This window comes from Anas platyrhynchos, chromosome 3, assembly GCF_047663525.1.
Source record: "Anas platyrhynchos isolate ZD024472 breed Pekin duck chromosome 3, IASCAAS_PekinDuck_T2T, whole genome shotgun sequence".
NCBI classification, from domain to species: Eukaryota; Metazoa; Chordata; class Aves; order Anseriformes; family Anatidae; genus Anas; species Anas platyrhynchos.
Genome location: NC_092589.1, coordinates 63318521 through 63339265, shown reverse-complemented (window position 1 = coordinate 63339265; position 20745 = coordinate 63318521). Strand labels below are relative to the sequence as shown.

General features: G+C 37.7%; 1 protein-coding gene across 17 annotated transcripts in view; it reads right to left on the bottom strand.

Moving 5' to 3' along the window:
- Positions 1–20745, bottom strand: part of EPB41L2 (erythrocyte membrane protein band 4.1 like 2) — a 107898-nt gene that overhangs the window by 10533 nt on the left and 76620 nt on the right. For 4 of the 17 annotated variants that reach the window (XM_027454514.3, XM_027454513.3, XM_038176036.2 and 1 more), the window contains 8 exons: positions 17840–18012; positions 13867–14048; positions 9482–9544; positions 7108–7254; positions 5854–5958; positions 2958–3149; positions 1783–1836; positions 1019–1579 (listed from right to left, as the gene is read on the bottom strand). In XM_027454514.3, the coding sequence (XP_027310315.2) occupies positions 1019–1579; positions 1783–1836; positions 2958–3149; positions 5854–5958; positions 7108–7254; positions 9482–9544; positions 13867–14048; positions 17840–18012 (1477 nt within the window). Of the gene's footprint in view, positions 1–1018; positions 1580–1782; positions 1837–2957; positions 3150–5853; positions 5959–7107; positions 7255–9481; positions 9545–9782; positions 9813–11666; positions 11745–13866; positions 14049–17839; positions 18013–20745 lie in introns of all 17 variants that reach the window. The other 13 variants (XM_072036008.1, XM_027454521.3, XM_072036009.1 and 10 more) reach the window with 9 other exon arrangements.

Genomic DNA, 20745 nt, shown 5'->3' with positions numbered 1-20745 from the left:
GGATTTTAAGCAGGGGAAATCCTAGTGGGAAAAAAAATCCTTTCCCTCCCTCAAATACTGTTGCACACAGAGGCCCTTTTGCCCTCCCTCCAAACAGGCTATGCTTTAGGAAATGTGGGTGCCTGCTTCTAAAGGTCTTGTAGACTGATTTTTTCACATTAAACAATCAGAACACCTGGAATTCTGCAAGCAGAATACAACAAAAGAAAGTTGTTCGGGTTTAATTGAACAAAAAGTCACCACAATAAGACAAGTAGGAAAAAATATCCAACTGTTCAAAAAATTCAGCAGATCATGTCCACTTTGCAAAGACATGCATTCCTGAGCTGCATTTTTCTCTTCTGATTCTTTATAAAGTTTACGCAATAATGAACCATTCAACCTTTGTTGGCTTAAAACAGTTGATTGTGACTGTAACCAACCCATGCTTCCCTAAAAATCTATTGCACTATAAGACTCCCCAGTAAGATTGTGAGATATATATGAATACACATAAACACATACACAAACACACACATACATATACTGTCTAGTCTACACATTTGTAACATTTCTTCAAAAGGAAACAAAGATAAGAAAAGCAGCAAATAATGCGTTAAAAAGAACAAAAATTGCAATAGATGTTTTCTAACTCCAATTGACAATAGGTTTCCAATTACAAGCCATCAAAGTGTCAAAAACAATTGACAAATAGACAAGACAGGACTTAAAATATTAGAAACATAAATAATAAATATGTTATGTAAATGTGTATAAAATAAGGGGGAGATAAAAAGGAGATGGCAGTCTTCAGAAGGTTTGCTTTACTGGTGATTCTCATCCAGTTATAGCAAAAAGCAAGAAACCATAACTGAACGAGACAGTTTCACTGCTCATCAGTGGTTTCCCCTTCCAAATGATCTGAATCTTGTTGGATGCCAGAAGGGCTGGAAGAATAGGAGAAGAAGAAAGGCAGGTACATTCTCACCCAAAGAAATATCTCTGCTTAATCTAGTTGTCAAACTGTTCTACCATTTACCTCAGAACAACAAATTATTTCTGGTGCAACGTCAATGTCAACATGAGACACATCTCCATTGAGTTTGAGCTGTTCTTCCTCCTTTTCTTCACCTAAGTCTTCCTTGATTTCCTCTGACAAATTCTTTTCCTCTGTAGGTATGATAATTGCGTTTTCCTGGACCAAATCTTCAGCTGTAACTTGTGTGCTCTCGACTGGTACAGTTAGCTTACTGCTTTGTGGTGTGTCTTCCACATGCTGTATTTTTTCTTCAAGTTCTCTCCTTTTCACATCTTCTTCTTCTTCCTGTTCTTCCCTGATGACTTCCTCAATTGCCCTATGATGTGGTTGGTATTCTCCCACCTCTTCATCCTCACTCTCACTACTACTGCTGCTGCTGCTACTATATGATGGCAATGAAGAAGAGTCCTTTTTTGATAGGTGCTCCACCTTACATGTTTCCCCAGCATCAGCTGCAACTTGCATTTTCCCTTTGTCGGTTTCGTCTACGACTAGTGTTTCTTCCATCCCAACCTCTGCCTGCTTCTTCTCCTCCACTATGTCCAGAGTCTCATGTGAACTCTGCACAAAAAACATGGATGAGGAAAAACAAAAGTAGAGCATATGAATAAATGAAAATGATGGAAACAAAATAAGCTGATGGCTGGTTCATGTCATACAGAAGACAAAAGATGGTTGTGATGGTTAGCTGAAAAAGGAAGAAAAGAATGAAGATGGATTTTAAGAGTTAGAGCCAAATTTAACTATGGAAAAATCAGTAGAACCTTATCAGCATCGCTGACTCCAGTGCAAGGCCCTTCTGTTCTGGAAGCATGTCTCTGTGAAACAAAAAGCAATCAGAGAACAAAAATCAATGCATAACCCCTTTCAATAGTATAACATTCTCCAAGCAAGCTTTAGGAACATATATAGACAACACTAGACAGGTACTGTGTACTCACTGTAAGACTCACATAGAACTATACCCGTTTCCTTCTACTTCGTTGAAATATATCCCTCAAGCATAGGTAAGAATTATGCATGTTATTATTTGGGATAAGAATTTATTTATGAAAGACTAAAAATAAAAGTATGAATGACAGGTCAGTGATGCTAGTGAGGCAATTACTTATCTCAGTTGATTTTGGAATTAGAATCATAGAACGGCTCAGGTTGGAAGGGACCTTAAAAACCATCAAGTTCCTGTTCCAACCTCCCTGCCATGGGCAGGGACACCTCCCACCAGACCAGGTTGCCCAAAGCCCCATCCAGCCTGGCCTTGAACACCTCCAGGGATGGAGCATCCACAGCTTCTCTGGGCAACCTGTGCCAGGGCCTCACCATGTGAAGTGAAGAATTTCCTCTTAAATTAGGAATAAGTAGCATTATAATATTATGGGTAAGTAAAAAAAAAAAAGTTGCATTCCACTATAGGTTTATCATTAACACACACAAAAAAAAAAAAAAACACAACACTTTACTGTAAGATTTTATTAGTTATTCACCTTTGGGAGGGAGACTGTTGAGGCTTGTATGTTGTCAAAATAGCAGTATGTGACTACCAAGATGATCCCATTAGGATTCAAGTGATGAGATTAAGGCAACTGTATTAGTATTTGTTCCGCAGCAAAATGATTTATGATGGATATACCTGAAAGCCCACCGTTACGCAGTTTTTTGATCTCATGTATTTTTAGAAATGTAAATTCGAGTTCAGGTAGCGGAAGACAAAATCAACACACCATCTGTGACTTAATCCTAGCTTGTACGGCTGTTCAGGAGCACAGCACCTACACGAGTGCCTGGCGATGTTCCAACACCAGCCCACTGCTGCTCCAAAGCGCAGCGAGGGGAGCACGAAGCTCCTCAGCTGCATCTCCTCCGCACCCCCCGGGCAGCGGGGTGCAGCCCCCCGGCACGTTTAAGTTTCATGAGGGGAAGAACGGGACGGGGCAGGCACCTGGGGCGGCGGCGGGGCGGGCTGGGCCGGGCCCGGGCCCGGTGCCGAGGCGGCGGTGTCGGAGCCGGTCTCGGTCTCTTCCCCCGCAGCGCCCTCTGCTGGCCCCGCGCGGGCTGCGGCGAAGGGCCGGGCCGGGCCGGAGCGAAAGCCCTCTTGGCTAAATAAAATGGACGTTATCTCTTCTTCTAGGCTCTAGACAGTTAGAGAAGGGAAAGGAAAGAATTAGCCAGCGGCGGACAGAGCGGCAGAACCTACGGAGGACAGGGCAGGCATGCGAGAGGACACGACAGAGAATAGGACTTGCTTCAGAGAATCCCGCACAAGCACAGGAGGCACCGCAGGTGCTCCAGCTGCGGGCAGAACATGGCAACACACAGGCATGCTCTCGTACATATTTTTGCTCTTCTTTTCCCACTATAAACATTAAAAACATTTCTCATTTCCACAGATTTCTGAACCAGAACAGTTTGCCTGAGCAGTCCTGTATTTACTGCTCTTAGCACATTCTAATTCCCATTTCTGGAGCTTCAGGTACCCAGGTACATCGGCTTTGAACAACACACCCACAACGCTAAGAGGAATTTCTACATTAGACCTTTTAAAGGCTGCTTTCAAATGCTTAAAAGAAACAAACTGAGCAAATGTGCATTGATTAAACAATGCTTTCAAAAGCCTTTCCCATTCTAGTGGGAAAACTTACTCAAAAATACACACAAAGTACATCGCTTTAAAGCGTAAATTGGGTTTATAGCTGGATCTATTTTCTGTAGTACTATGAATCCATATATTAAAACAAGCTTTTAAGATTCATATGGGTACAAGCCTCTGAAAAAGCAAAATTCTTCTTCATTTCAGTTTCCTCTCCTCAAGCTCTTACATGTAGAAAGAGTTAAAATACAAAGCCAATAATGCAACAGATACCTAACATGGACGCAACATACATTTTGCCCACATTAAATAACATACACTTCTATCCTAGAAAATGGGAACACAGACAATCAAGGTAGAGAAGCACGTCAGAGAAAAGCCAAAATGCCATGCAGATAACTGCTGTAGGGTGGACTTAATGTGCACTAGCAATGTAGGATGTAAACACTTATGTAAGTTACACCATGCTACTGTGCCTACAGTACTACACATACGGCACGCAGAAGAACAGAAAAGGAATAGAAAAATAGCTTCAACTTTTTTTTCCCCTACAGTAAAATTTAAAGTATATTCCAAAGGTGGCTAAGAAAATTTTATGGGAATGAAGTTGATTAAATCTTCCCTTATGCAACATTTGATATCCACCAGGGCAATGTATTACTTCTCATCCCCACTTTCTTTCCCTAGTTCACTGCACCCAGTAATGTTAATCTATTAATAGCTTGCATCAAAAAACCTATGATCATGATGCTCCTTCTACCATACTCTGGCACCATGTGTTTTCTAAGCACCCAAGGCAGTAAAGAAAAACATCTTTTATTTTTGTATGTGGTCAGACTGTATGAATCTCTCTCCACAGATGTATAAGAATTAAAGACAGGCACATGCCTTCATCTTCTTGTGTTTTACCACATTTTTAGGTCTTCTAATCTTTTAAAAGGAAAAGAACAATTGCAATTTGCTTCATAATGTAGCCCCTGTTTCCTGGTGAGCCATTTAGTACAAATTACTAAATGTATAGATAGAATTGGCACTCTTGAATCAACTACTGTATTTACAACAATGCATCAGCCTCTGAAGATGCTTAACTTCCTGGCAAACAGTCTTCTAGCACATGGGCACATACTCTGACATGAAATACTGTTTGTAAGCAGAGGAGGCTGGGCATGGGGATTAAAAAGTGATGATTCTAGATAACCGTAACTTCATAAGGTAGCCCGTATGTATTGTGACATACATATCAATGCATCGCAATTAAGTCACAGATGCTGTGCATTTGTGGGAGTACAGTGATACAGGAGTACAGTGGTACAGATGAGTTATATCCAAAGTAGCATTTCTTATACACAGAAAATGACTTATTTGCAATTATTTTGCACTGGAGCAAAAGCAGGAAGAAAAAGAAAGAATATTAGCAGTGGTGTCCTTGCTTTATTCTTATCTACTGTCCAGCTATCATTAAAGATAGGCAGGAAAACATACCTCCCAGGAATAGGGCTGAGAAATGTCTAACAATACCAGGAAGTTTAAAATTGGGGGTAACAAAGAACTCAACCCCAAACTTCTTGTCAACGAATAATTTGGGATCAAAAATGCTGCATACCAAACAGCTTTTATAGATATTACTGAAATAGGACTGACAGCTTTACAATCTGTTTTACCTAGGTGGTAGAAAATAGTCCAAAAGAAATGTAAAAAAGCAACATCACAATTGCTGCACATCACTATCCTACTGCTAGAAGTCCTACTAATTATATTGTGCTTTTTCACTGCATAGATGTTAAGCAGCTTAGGAGGGAGAAAAACTCCCCCCTTTTCCAGGATAAAAGATGAGGTACAGAAGCATGGAGGTACTTGGAACCTGGTTGCATTTTACAGCATTATTGACTTGAGTACTGATTACATAATAAATATGTGAAACAAGAGTTCTTGTATGAAGTGTTAGATAACCAAAAACAATTCCATCTCAAATGGAAATACATGTTTTGCTGTCATCCAAATCACGTAAAATGCAGTAATTTTCCACCAAAAAAGTGTTCTTTTTCAAACAGGAGCCATTCAAAACTTCACGGCCAGTTTAGCGTTTAAGCAGAACGCTGCTGGCATTCATGTGTACAAATCTTGCTTTACAACTCAAGCTTCTCCTTTCAGTACTGACATCAGGAAGAAAAAAATAGAAAAAGAAAGAAGTGCCCCAGCTAGCCCACAGCAGATGCAGCAAGAAGGCAGTAGATTTCAGGGCAGCCACCTTATCAATTTCCTCTGGTTTTGTTCCAGCAATCCGTGGCATTGCAGTCCATTGCTTCTCCTTCCCAGGCAGTGTTTTCACTTGGAAAATGTGGTCTCCTTTTTTCTATTTGGTTTTCATTTTGTAAAACCAGTGTAAATCAACAAGCAATGAGACAGATACACAGTACATATCAACATAAAACTAAACCATTTGAAAACAACACAACATACTAGGTGAGGGGAAAAAAAATCAAGGATAAAAGAATGCTATTTCAAAGTACCTCAACTTCAACACAAAAAAAAAATCAATGGAGAAAATGCACACGAACAAAAATTAAGTTACGTTTTTATATAAATGCCTGTTTTAACCAAAAAGATATTCGTAACTATTGAGCAAGACAATGCATCTCAGATATTTGAAAATTTGTACCTATGCATATATCACTACAGAGATATTAATGTAATACTGTAAGATGAGAGGAATAATTTTGTTGCAGTGGGGAGGGGTAGGTATAGCAGTGAAAGAAGAGGATAATGATAGAAGATAAACTAATTGCTTTTGAGGATTGATTTGCTGTTCTACTCTACAGAAGAAGTATATGAAGTAACAAAATTAAAAGTGTAAGAACAGCCAGAGCAATTTATTTGGGTATTTTGTGTTTTTTTTTTTTTTTTTCCGACAAATATTTAGGATGATATTTTTGGAAAACTGTTTTCCAAACTACTGCTTCAAGGTTCAGTCACAAAGGAACTATAGAGAAAAAACAGGTAAATTCATTTTTACAGACTTTTATAGATTAAGGTGAGTAAATTTTAATGAATACACTAAATACGTCCTGAGGAAGTCAACACTGTAAATTAAATGATTGCGTAAAGTCCTTCACAAATGACACAGGTCAGACAGCTGTTTATGTAGAGGCTGCTAAGAAGAGTTAAGGAGACACAATGAGTGAAAAGTTATACTGTCACTGAAAAATTAACTCCATACATCTGTGTAAATCAGTGAAATTTAAGCTGTCCTTAAAACAGCAAAATGTTGCCAGTGCTTCCAACTTTCTCTAGTGATTCTAGTCCAACTGTTGTAGGAGAACAAAATGCCACACATTATTTAAAGCCAGGTCCAATGGAAGTGTTAAAAAGTTAATGTATACCAAGTATAAACAAATATTACATTAGCCAAACAAAGATTGGATGTAAAGGATAACATGCATTTACTCTATTGTCTACAGGGTTGTATGAAAATGCATGCGGACAAGCATCTGCAGTGACATACCCCTTGTGTCTGTAGGGACAGAGGTGTGATACGCCGCTTTTCCCACTCATTTGGGCGTGGTTCAGGTGTGGATTCCATGAAATTGCGCTTGAGCTCACTAATGCTAGCCTGATGTTTCAGTAAGTCATCCTGGGTCTTATCCAGGTCCTAGCAACCCGCAACGTAAAACAAAGTAGGACAAAACACGACAACAAAGGCAAACTTAACAGTTTAAAAGAAAAAAAGAACCAAATCAAGGAAAGTGCCTTGTGTTTAGAGAGCTAGCCTTCTTTGGAGCACCTTAAAATCCAGAAGTTTAAGACCATAAGGTTTTGTTTGTGGCCACTAATACACTACTACTACTACCAGATTTTAATGCTAAGGAAAGATAATGCTGTGTATGGTTATTTAAGAGAGAACTAATTTCATCCAAAATACAAAACTATTGCTGATTCAAAGGGCTAGTCATTTCCAATGATTGTGTGCTTTTGGGCTGAACTCTAAGCAATTTTCATCTAATTTCTAAGCAGATATTTTTGGTATTGCAAAAGTAACATTCCTGAAGGCAGCTGTAAGAAAGATAACATAAGGAGCATTATGAAAATGCATCTCTGTTAATGCTACAAGCTCCACGAAAAATACTTATTTCTGTGAGGACAATACCACAGGGCCAAATATGTGAGCAACTAACACCTGGTTCACTTCATTGTGCCTCATTGTGCCTATCACATAGGCCTAGACATATTGGAAAAATCAGATTTAAAGACTTAAAGACTGTTATCAGTCTTTTCCACATTTGGCAATCCAACCACAGATAGATGCAGATGTTAAGTATGGGTGGGTTTTGTGCATATAATTACCAAACAGGTAATTTACCTTTTTTACCTTTTTAGGCAAGCACCAAAGGGGACACCAGACCATCAATGTCAAATTCTATTTTATTATGACCCACTGAGGCTAAGAGAGAGCAATTTGGATCAAAAAAACCCTTGTCAAGTCATAAAAAATCCTAAACCGATACAAGCTTAATTTCTGATGTCTTTGAATTTGTATATTCAACACCAGCTGTTATTGGTGTTGCAAATATTTCTTAATTCTGTGAATCTTCAGATACGCACTTTCCACGTTAAGAACCTTACCACCTTCTGGCAATTCACTAGGTTAGTATTTTTACAGGACCAATGTTTCACTTTTAAATTAGTATCCCTTGCTTATTAATCCTAAATACATCCCCCTAAAATGTCGTTTTTAGAGCAAACTGAAGCATTATATAAAGGATATTCCATTATACAACTGAAGCTAGTGACGATTCTCATATCACAATTTTAAAAACTGCTTTGGCTTGACACAAGGCACATTTCCTGGACTTGATCACAGCAAAGTTACGCAATGTACACTTACAGTGCTTTAGTAAGTTATACACAAGCAAAGTTTGAATAGTTATCAAAAGCTGCGAAAAGCCAAAAAAAAAAAGTATTAGTTTTGATTACTGTGATCCATACACCACCTTATTACCAAACAAAAACAATGATTTTTTTTTAAAGATAGTTTGTGACAAAAGGAATTGTTTATAGCCCCATTTGGATGAATTAAGTTAAAGACATCAGTAGGATTCTCTGTATTTTCTTCAGTTACTAGCTTGTGTTATTAATGATAAGTTATGATACTGATTATATCTACAGATTACTCCAGATTTACAGACTATATGGAAATTCTTAAAATAAAAATCTCCACTTCAGTGGCAAATAATAGTAATACACATTAAAGTACTCTTCAAAGCTCTTTGCTTTTGCTCATTGTCAATAAGAACGAACTTTTAGGGAGCAAGAAATGCTTTCATTTTTAAAAAATGGAAAAAAGCAAACAAAAACATTTAAGTTTGCACTTTAAAGATCTGATCCTTACATATGTTTCTCAAAGCTCCTAAAAAATCCTTGCATGTCAGCACCAGAATTAGTTTTTCCATACTTCTACCACTGCTTGTGCCTTATGTTCATTCAGGTAACACATTTGATAAAACTTAATTGGTGAAAACCAGAAACCCTGCTCAACAGAAGATACACACATGAAATAGCAATGTATAAAAAAAACCAACCCTGTTTAGGATGATGAATGGGTCTAATGTGTTTGATTTATCTAAATAGGGCTATTATTCCCAGTTGCCACATTTAAAGCATCTAGCAAAAATACACATTCAATATTCAAGCGGAAGGTTTTGTTTTGTTTTCTAAAACTTTTAAAAACTCAAACTAGAATCATAACATGCAACACTTCCAAGCTGGTTTTCCCCATGCATGTCATGCACTGTGTTCATCACAGCCTGCAGGTGACCTCCCATCCCATGCAACTTGGCAGCCCATGAAAAGGGAAGGTGTTTCTTATATTATATACAAACCTCCAACATTAAATTGCTATGTCTGACATAAATATTTTCCCCGTCTACTCTCAAGGAATTGCTCTGCGAAATTAAGTCACACAAAAAATAAATTCAAATCAAAATAAACATAAGATGTACCAGTACAAAAATACGAAAAATAAATTAAAAAAAATCAGACAAATACAGGAAATAAAACAATACAGTGAAAAGGCAGTATTTAGAGAAAAACCCATAGAAATGAAATGTAGTTAGGGTGCTAACTAGGCAGTCAGCTACAGCCAGATTTGATTGCAAACTAAACAAAAAAACCACCATGCACCTTCTGCTGTGCTTTCACCTCTTCAGGTTCCTCCAATGTAAGAACATTATAAATTATCAATAAACATAACATTACAGAATAAGAGGCTTCATCTCTTTGTAAATGCTGCAAAGCGTGCTATATTTACAGACCTTTCCCGTTTCGGCCCCAAAGGTTGAAATTATTAAGCGACTTGGGTCTTCCTTCACCTATGTTGTTGGAGAATGGCTGAAGTAATATGTGGCATGAAAAATGGAAGTTTCACGCTATGTCCCTCCATTGCTGTACTTTTCAGTGTTATCTCGGATATTTAAGAATGTGTAATGGAAAAAGATGATGTGTATAATTTCTATGGCAAAAAGTCTTAACACCTACAACAAGTTGATGGTAAAATGGAATTTAATACATGATTTATTTTGGTTAAACAGTCTAGGATTCAACTCACACACCTAAATGTATTTACAATCTGTCGTAATTGTTGTGTTTTGATTATTTGAGCCTCTCAACTCCCCTCTTATAGGTTAATATATTCTACCTCAAACTGGAATTAACTCTCTTGGAAATGATAGCTAACCTTCATTGCCTACAAGTATTGTAGGCAGCAGCTTACGGAAAGGCATTCTTTAAAAAGCAAAGCACCACTTAGCCTTCCCAAACGTACAAATACCAACTGCTCATCTTAGGAAAAGTCAACACTGTGCAAGTACATACATCTGAAGAGTGGTTTACATACTGCATGTACAGTTGCATTTTCTATTGTGTGAATGCATAAATACCATCATATATACCATATATTTGTTTCTCGCTTTCAAGTGATTCTATTTTCTGCAAGTTTATTTTATGAATGGATTGATTTATGTCACAAAAGAAAGTCTTTAGTCTTTTCATTATAAAACTTAGATTCGTGTTTTCATGTCATATTTAGCATCTTTGTAATATATACATTGTATTGATTTAATCAGTTTAAACAACTTTATTAAGTGTGACATTGAACAAGCCCTCCCCTTTTTTGGTTCTATAATATTTTTGTATTTCCTTTGAAGATCAAAATAAACCACCTTTTTCTAGCATGATGTTGTTGCTCTAACATGCACAGCAAATACAGGGAAAGGAAGCATTTTGTAAACTATTCCAGATGATCAGAGCAATGCATTAGCGTGAAAGAGGCTCCTGTACAGCAATTTTAAAAGCGTATTTCAAAGAAAGTTCAGACTTTGGTGATTAGTCAGACAAAACCAACAATCCCAGCTAATGAATCAAATCAGTCTCCACATTAACTACTGCTAGAGATTACTGAAAGCACTTAATGTTTTAGACACAACTGAACAAACCCTTTTGTAGGGCAGAAACATCTGAAATCTAGAACAACAAGAAGCTGATTTTTAAGCATTGACTTTTTTTTAATTCAGCTTTAAGGAACTTCACTTTTCATGTCTTAACAGAACTTCTGAGATGCGCATTATGAAATCAATGCGCTCAGAAGACATGCGTTTTAACACACAAACTGATAGTGCAAATAGCACAAATTTTTACTGTTACTACCTAATAATGACTACCTAGTAATAGCAATTCCAGTATTCAGATTTATGTGCTCCTTAACATTTTGAACTACAAGCTATGCTATATGTAGCTCAGTATCATTAGAGTACAATGAAATTATGCATGCTGTATGAATTCAGGAAGACAAACGAACAAGAAAACCCCAGCTATCTATTGCCTAGAAATCCCCTAATGGCAGTTTTTCACAAACAAGAGAAGTCAGAAAGATAGATACATGTTTGTGTGTGTGCCTACTTACGTTTATACAGGCACACACATACATATATCCCTGTCAGCGCATAAAACTGAGGAAGCCTCTTGGAGAGCTAGCATACTAGCTATGCACAGTGTCAACATTTAAGCAACAGAATTACACACCTCCTCTTCCTCTGCTTTGTCATTCAGGTCATTGTCATAAGAGGCACTGAATGAAGTCGGCTTAGGCTCCAGGTAGCAGAGGGACAGAGCGAGAGGAAGGGAAAATGTGAGTGAAAGAGGAATAGACTGGAAAGCAGAGAGAAGCAGTACAAAGATAAGGAGAAAAGAGGGGATGAAGGAAGGAGAGGTTATAGGAACATAGTGCTGAAGGCCAGGTGGGAGGAAAGAGATGCAAACATCAGGAAGGCTAGGAAAACTAATATAACCATCCTCATCAAGCAGCGAGCGGAAACTGAAAGAAAAGCATTTGATAAAGCTGAATGAGACACACAACTCAGTGTTTTTGTAGTCACTTTTTAAGATTTTTCCCTCCATAGCAGGGGGGACTTGACTAGCAGGAGTTCTCATAGATTCAAAGTTTTTATTTGGTGAGCCTATTCTATTTTTATTATGATCTGGTGTTTCTCTCATGGAATTACACTCCAAGATGTCTGGAATGGTAAGGACGGGCTCCCCAAGGGGATCTTCCTCTGAAATATCTGAAAGCATGTCCATCTCAGGGATAGGTGACAGGTTTGTGAGATGGGATGACACAGAATGGATGGGTAGCGATGGTGGGTGTATGTGAGTGAGCCAAAGAAACAAGTTCTGTGCACAGTGGAAAACAAAAGCACAACAAAATGCAAGTTTGTAGGCACAAAAAGAAGGAGAAAGAAAAAAAATATTTGTTAGTGATTATTATTAATATATATATATTTTTTTAATACTTTGGGATAGCTCTACTAATGCAATAGAAATACCAGATAAAAATAGAAATCCCTTTCTGTTTTACAAACAGTCAACTTGTTTATTTTATGGATTATGAAACTAAACCCATTATGAACATTTTGTTCTCCTGCTGTAAAGAACTGTGCACTTTGGAACTGTAATAGTCACTTACAGCAGATGGAAGCAGACAGACATTGAAAGCTTTGGCAGAAAGGTCAGGGGACAGTGCAGTACATGAAAGACAAGCTGGCACCGATTCTCAGGTTTGTAACCATTTCCTCTAAGACTTAAAGAGAGCTTTAGGGGGAAAAAAAAGCTGTTCAGAGTTGGCATGTGTAACAAAACCTTACTGATCAGCTTCATGGAACAACTTCCCAAAATACTATGTTTTTTTTTTTCCTCCCTTTTCTTGATTAAAAGATACTGCCACTTTGGAAACAAGGGAGAAACACCATTTTACCAAGCCCAAAGTCAAAAACTGGTCATTTAACCATTTTTCTCCCATCAGAAAGATCTGTGTGTGCCTTTTCCTAGACTAATTCAAAATCATTTCAGCTACCTAGCAAACAACAACAAAAATGGCACCATATTTGTTCCCTTCCTACACTTGAATGTAGTGGGAACATGTAAGATGCATGGATAAACTCAGCAGTCCAAACTTCACCCTAGGAATCAAAAGGATGGCTAACTTCCAAAAATGTGTGAAAACAAAATTACTTTTTAAATATGGAAGAAATCTATGACGAACTGCCAGAAAAAAAGAAGTGATATCGCAGAAAGAAGAGCAGCAGATTATATCACATAACTCCAAGGTTTTAGGCGACACTCTGGAAGGAAATTTTTACATGAAATCCTACATGACCTACGTTCAAATTTTTGATCTACTTCCACAGTAACTCCAACACACAAGTAAATGGTTGTTTGCAACAAACAGACCAAAATACTCAACTTTCCATATAAACCTGTACCTCAAATCAACATTGGAGTGTTTTAAAGGATGAAATAATTCTGTAGTTACTACTAAAACAAGAAGATTGTCACTTATGATTACTTAAAAGCAGCCATTATACCCAGATTCATATAACATACAGAACTGTGGATATGCTAACAATTTTTACATCTAAACAAACCAAGGAATTGAATAAAGTACCTTTTGCCCTTTGAAACATTTTTCCAGAACTCAGTCAAGCTTCCTGAAATTTCAAGTTATATTTATAGCACTAAAAGAAGCCCAGAAACTCAGGTTGCCTTCACTTTTCCTTATATATACTCACATTAAACCTACACAAAATACTTGACAGTTTTGTTCGAATATTTAATACGGTGTTTTGTGAGATGCTTAGAAGTGATAGGCACTAAATAACCGCACATGCACACACACCACATGAACAAATAATCTTGGTGTGAAAGAAAGCCATACCTTTCCATCCTGAGTCAACTCTAATTGTGGAGTTTTGAGCGGGCTCACATCATCTTCTCTGCCACCTTCTTTCAACTTGCCCTGCCCAGCAGCTTCAAGGTCAATGATTTTATCTCCTGCAGACGGCCTTCCTGTAGTAGGGAAGTCTCTTAGCAGGCTTTGGTCTGAGATACCCATAGGAGCTAGTAGGGAATCAAATGATTTGCATTAATTGGAAATAAGTTAGAACGTTTTGTTTTCAAGACTTAAAATGATTTCATGGTGATGTCTGCAATGAGGAATACAGGCTAGTTACTGGTGACACAATAGTTTTCAGCTTCTTGGCTTTACACGAAGTCTATTGTTCTTACTGCACTGATGTGAACAGCAATGTCCCCTTGTCGCATAATGTGTGCTTACTATGCAAGGGGGGAAAAAAATCAAAATCAAGTAGGTATTTAATTATCAAGTTTCAGATTACTCATAGATAGCAGTTTAAAGATACTGTTCTTGGGACTGTGTTAATCACTATAACAAAACATAGAAATAAGTGACTGTGGAGATTCACTATACTGAAAGGACTGTGTTAATACAACATAGAAATATCTATGCATATAGCTGTCACAGTATTTTTGTTGTGGAATCTTAGCATTTTTCACATTTTTTAGTACTACGGGAACAACAGGTTAATGAAAGTAAGACCTTTCCTCCCTACATGACTGCAAAAAACAGAAGGGGAAAATTCACTTATATATATTCAATATATTCATGCAATGTAATCAAACAAGAGAGTGAATGGTGTTTGTTTTTTTCCCCTGTTGTGGTTTAACCCAGCAGGCAGCAAATCACCACACAGCCATTCGCTCACCCTACCCCATCCCTCTCTGGGATGGGGAAGGGAATCAGGAGGAAAAAACAACTTGTGGATTGAGATGAAGGCATATGACATAATATGACAGAAAAATAAATAATAATATGTAAAAAGCAAGTGATGCACACCACCCACTGTCCCTGCCTGCAATACCCAGCCTGACCCTGAGCAGCTGGTACCTCCCATCCCAGCCAGCAACACCATACATTTTCTGAGCATGATGCCATATGGTACAGAAAATCCCTTTGGCCACTTTGGGCCAGCTGTCCTGGGTCTGTCCACTCCCAGCTCCTGCTGCACCCCCAGGTGACCCACTGACAGGACAGTGTGAGAAGCTGACAAGTCCTTGGTTTAGTGGAAGCACTGCTCTGCAACAATTAAAACACTGGTGTGTTGTCAACATTATTCTCTTTGTAAGTCCAAAGCAGCACCATACCAGCTACTAGGAGGAAAATTAATTCTATCCTACCCAAAACCAGGATATCCCCTCTTATTTGATTCAGCTCAGAGCAGGATGGCTTTTTTTTTTCTTTTCCAAATAAGGATGGCTGGCTTGGTCAAAATAGTAGGAATGGAGTACAGAAGAGTTCATTAAGTTAAGCAGCCTTACTAAGTATAACTTTGATATAAACTTCATTTGTTTAGCAATCTTCTGTAGAACATTCATATGCCCCTGAAGTCTTGACTGTACAAAGCCAAAGCGCACAAAGTTCAAAAAAGCTTTTCTTTGAGAATCTTTGAGGAATATGGTTTTTGATAACAGTCTCAGCCAGATTCACATCAGAGGCTCTCAGTTAAACTGCTGAGAAGCCAAGGCCTCCTAATGGCAAATGTTCAATTTTGAATGTTATGCTTTCAGGGATTCTCTAATTAGCAAGTCTGCAACTTAAGCTTCTGATCCCTTCTTGGATGGCAAATAGAGCACTTCCTGGGCATATGTCTCTCAAGTTCCACAAGGGCAAGAGTAACTTAACAAATCACAAAATAATTTAGGTTGGAAAAAACACCTGGAGTTCAACTAGCCTGACCTCCCCCCTGTTCAAAGCAGGTCTAATTAGACCAGGTTGCTCAGGGACTTGTGAGCATTTCCAAAGTATTTGAAAATAAATATTTCAACAAATAAATATTTCTAACTGAAATTTCTAACTGAAATTTCTTGTGTCTCAAACTTGCATCCACTCCCCATTGTATTATTGCTGGGCACCTCTGAGAAGAGTCTGGTTTCATCTTTTCTGTACCTTCCCCTGTATGTCAACATGGATATTTCCCCACACCCTTTTCTTAAAGCTGAAGGACTATATGTCTCTCAGCCTCTCCACATATACCACGTGCCCCCAGCTCCATGATCAGCTTGGTAGCCCTTCACTGGGCTCACTGCAGTACATCAACGCCCATCCTGTACTGGGGAGCCCAATGGTGGACACAGAACTATACATTTGGTCTCACAATGTACTGAATAGAGGTAAGTAATTGTTACTTTTAATGGGCTGGCCACGCTCTTGCTAATACAGTTCAATAGACAGCTGGCCTTCTTTGCTATAAGCACACACTGCTTTCTCGCGTTCAGCTTGTCCACTGGGAGCCCCCAGATCTTTTTCTGCAAAGCTGCTTTCAAAGCAGTCGCTCCTGCAGCATGTAGTGGTTTATGGTATAATTCCACCTCAGATGCAAAGCTCTGCATTTATATTTATTGAATTTCATTATGGTTTCTTTAAGCCCATTTCTCCAGCATGCTGAGGTCCCTCAAGCAGGGGTGCAATGAGGGTATTAAGACTAACTCAGAGAGATGAAGTACTCAACTGCAGATACTTGGGAGGAACAGTGGTACTGGACATGCTGATGTCCAGAAAGAAGAGGCAGGGATTCAGTGTACACTTTCCAGGATTTCTCCAGTTTCAAATATACACTCGAGGAATGACCTACATCTGGACTACTGCTTGAAGGAAGAACAGGACTTGATTTTGCATGATAGTTTAAAAAATATTACAGCACAAAAGATCCCCTGAAAGACTTGCTGAAGTAATCCCTGAGAGTTGGGCAATTGTTTCTAGCCAAATTAAACAAACTGAATCAGACAGTTTGTACTGATGTAGTGTCTTTTGGTTTCTACAAGGACTCATCAGAAGCTAGCAACTCATCACAAGCTAATAGAGCACACATTTTTCCCTCTTATTTTTGCTTAGGCCTCCAGATGGTAACAAACTGTAGGTTTCCCAAATAAGAGTCCTTTGCTCATTTGCCCCAGTACGGGAGAACGAAGATTTAGAGAAGTAAAAATATTCTGTGTAATACATTTCTGGAGGAAATACGCAAAGTTAACAGCTTAATTGTAGCTAAACTCACATCATTGTTACAGTTCACTTTTATCCTAGTAAAGTTGTGTATGCCTGAATCTAAGTCAAACTCATTTTTATAAAGATTTTTTAATGTTGTATCTTTCAAAAGTAATTTAGAGTAAAGCATGTGCTTCTATGTCTCCTGCACATCCTACTAATAATATATTTGCCTTTGCAAAGTATGTCTGTTTTGTCTGTTTCCATTAAAGAAAATCAGAAGGTATTTCTGTTTAGTCAGAGACCAAATATCAGTAACCACACATTTTAGATATTCGTACAAGCTGAACAGAAAGCTTGTGGGCTGAACACAGAAGTAACTAAGAAGCACACCAGAATGGCAATACACTGAATAAAATTATACAAAACCAAAAGGAACTACTTGCTCTGCCTTTTCTACTTTGGAATAGAGAGACACACCCAGGCCAATCCAGGGTCCCAAAAATGCCACTGACCATACAATTCTAATCAACAGCATACAATGCACGCCTATCTAGTAAAACAGATTGGAGTATTGAAGCATATGTCCAATTTAGAATCCTCCATATTTTCACTGCAGTACCATACAATTTAGGCAGTACCTTAACTTACTGCTTAACCAAAAAGTTGATATAGTATGTTATTGATATAAGTAACAGAAGTAACTACTCTTCACTCAATCCATCAGAAACAGAAATTGACAAACTTGTCAATTGATATTTTAGGCATTCACAATGTCAACAATTTTAAATGTCACTCAGATCAGAGTGACAACACAATATACACTGGATAAATGTGTCATATTTCATACCTCCATCAAGACTTCTGGAAACACGTTTGCTTGAAGTGCGTTCAAAGTACGGAGCTGGTCTATCTATGAGGTTGCTAGCCTGTCGTGTCTGTGCTTGTGTACGTCCGCTGTAGCGAAACTTAGAACCCAAGGTTAGAAACTTTGCTTTTGGAGGCTGTTCTGGTGATAGAAGTCTAAAAAGCAAACATGGATAAAGTCAACTGTAAAGGCTTTATTTTATCTATGTAATGAGGTACTTTTAACAGTACTTATTATATTGCAGCTTTAGTTCACTAGGCATGATTTGTGCATTTCAAGTAGTGATTTTATCAAAATCTGAGAAGAACTTCTAAAACAAGGAGTATTATTTAGTATTTGCATTTAGAGTTGAAGTGCTGCTGATAATTACCATGTTTTCCACAGTATAACTAAGCAAAACCTTGATCTTCTCATACTATCTAGATTAAATGGTGTTTTTTTCTGAATAGCTGAGGCAAGTTCAGGTTTATGTGGCATACCTCTCAGATCTTTCTCCTTAGAACATTACTTGCAGAAGAAACCATACACACCGCGTATTCAGAGGTACCAATATGGCAGCTGCTACTCCTCACAGTTAGGGAGGGAATGGTGTCCCAAAGCTGCATAGCAGACTGAATGAAGGTGGGGGGGGGCGGGGGGGGGAAGGCTCAGATGGATATAGAACTGTCACTCAACGCTAAGAAGTTTAATAAGCTAGATTCAAACCCCACTGTATTTACTTTGCGGTTTATAGATTTGTGTAAATTGATGCTTGCTGTACATAAGGAGAGTGGGAAAAAAAGGAGTATCATGAAAAGAGTGGAAAAAATATTCAGTTATGAGTAGTATTAATACTGGATGTGTATCTTTATATCTTTGTTCTTAAGTGTTGGAGTCAACGTCAGAGAAATTCCTAGTAACAGTTTGGCAGAATTGCTACAAGATATCCTGCAATTTTCTACCAGTTTTTGACACCACATGAATTTAAGGGATCAATTTAAGGGTATCCCCCAGTACCATCCTTGTTGATGGATCAACAGTCATCACTGTAGGAACTCTTCCCAGCCTCAGTTTCTCTAGAAAGGTATTTGATGTTTCCCCTGAATCAACAGTGCTGCAAATACACGCTTATCCAGCATGGGGTATCCGTGTCTTATTCTCTCTCTGAATATCAGCTTCTTTCAAGCAGGACCAACAACTACCATGCTTATTGTACTTATGATGACACAGATGTGCCAGAAAGACATAGGATGCTGACTTTGTTCTATTCTTTTGAACCATTTGCACAGGGAGTATCTGTGACAGTAGAATCAGATCCAGAATATATTTAGGCAGTTTCCAATAGTGGGTTCTGAAAACTGACAGTCATTTTAAAGATATTTCAGCAAAACTGGGGGGTTTGCAGATACTTTGCAAAAAAGAATGGTAAGAGGTAGAAGGCTACCATTTTCTCTAAGAGAGAAAGGAAGTTTATATCTTTGCCAGGGTGCTAGCCAGAGGGATCTGATCACACATGCCTACAATGCAAACGCATGCACCTGAATCCTAATGGGTTCCAATATATTTTAAAAGAAAACAATTCTCAGGACAGACTAGTCTACCCCTCTGCACTAAGGCCATATATAACAAAGTCACAAGGATCTGGAGTTTCACTTTTCTTGCATCTATAAAACAGCCTTATGCAATCTTTGTCACCAATATATTTCTCCACATTATTTCCAAAAGAGAATATATTTGGCATTATGAGGAAAAAGGCTAAGAGTGTTTTTCCAAGGTTCCTTCTGTTCTTTATTTCCCAGTCTTGGCAAAGCTACAGCATTGACTGCCATTTTTGTTTTCCACCCTGCTGAGAAAAACTTTTAATCTTTGAATGTGGAAAACACGAGATAAATAGTTACTTCCTGATTAAGGGCATTTTATTTATTTATTTAGGTATTACAAGTTTAATTACATAAAAGTAACTAAAGACTATGTTTGCGTCATTTTAAGACATACTGGGGACACTAAAACTATCTTGAAAAGTTCAAATAAAACATCATACAGTAGAATTATAAACATGTTTTGGATAAGGTCTAAAGTTGCAAACTAAGCTTATCTCAAAAGATTAATGTAACTGTAATATAAATGTATATGTACATACATTTATAATGTATTATAAATGTAATAAAACATTACTGGAATTCTGTAAGGCTGAGCTGATACAAACAAATCCAGTGCCTTTTAGTTGTCATTTTCAATATAGTTCATTTCAAATTTCTATAAATAACTTCACATGCTCAATGAATTTCCCATAATTTACAAAGAAGGTGGATCTTAATGCATTTATTATTTGAAAAAACTGAAATTCTGGAAAAACAAATAATACAAGGAATCTTAAAATGTTATATAGGGCATGCCAGGAGGTCTGGAAACCAAAAACGTAAATCTAGATTTAATACAATTTACTGTGGTATACACAAGCAATACACATGAAATGAAAAAAAAACTGTAGCTTGCACTGTAGCAATTGCTTCTGCTGTTTATCTTTGGAGACAAACAGAGCTGGATTTATTTTACTGTTTTTAAATCAGGATGAAAGGTTTTGAGGATTTTGTCTGATGACATCAGTGGAGTATATGGATTTTACAGAATGGTTGAAGTATATGTTACATAATTCTTGTCATCGTGTCATGCCTGATTAGGAAAAGACACTTCTGATTGGAATGAAATCCAATTAATTATATTATGTCAGAATTTCTATAGTAAGATTATCTGATACATATTAATACTCCTAAGAACTTTTATATTTGAAAATGGTATTTCTCAGTTTAGTATTTTTGACTTCCATAAGATTTTATTCTCCATTTAGGTCCATTTTATTACTGTAAAAATAGGAAATATAGTTCATGCAGGCCACTGCACGATTTATT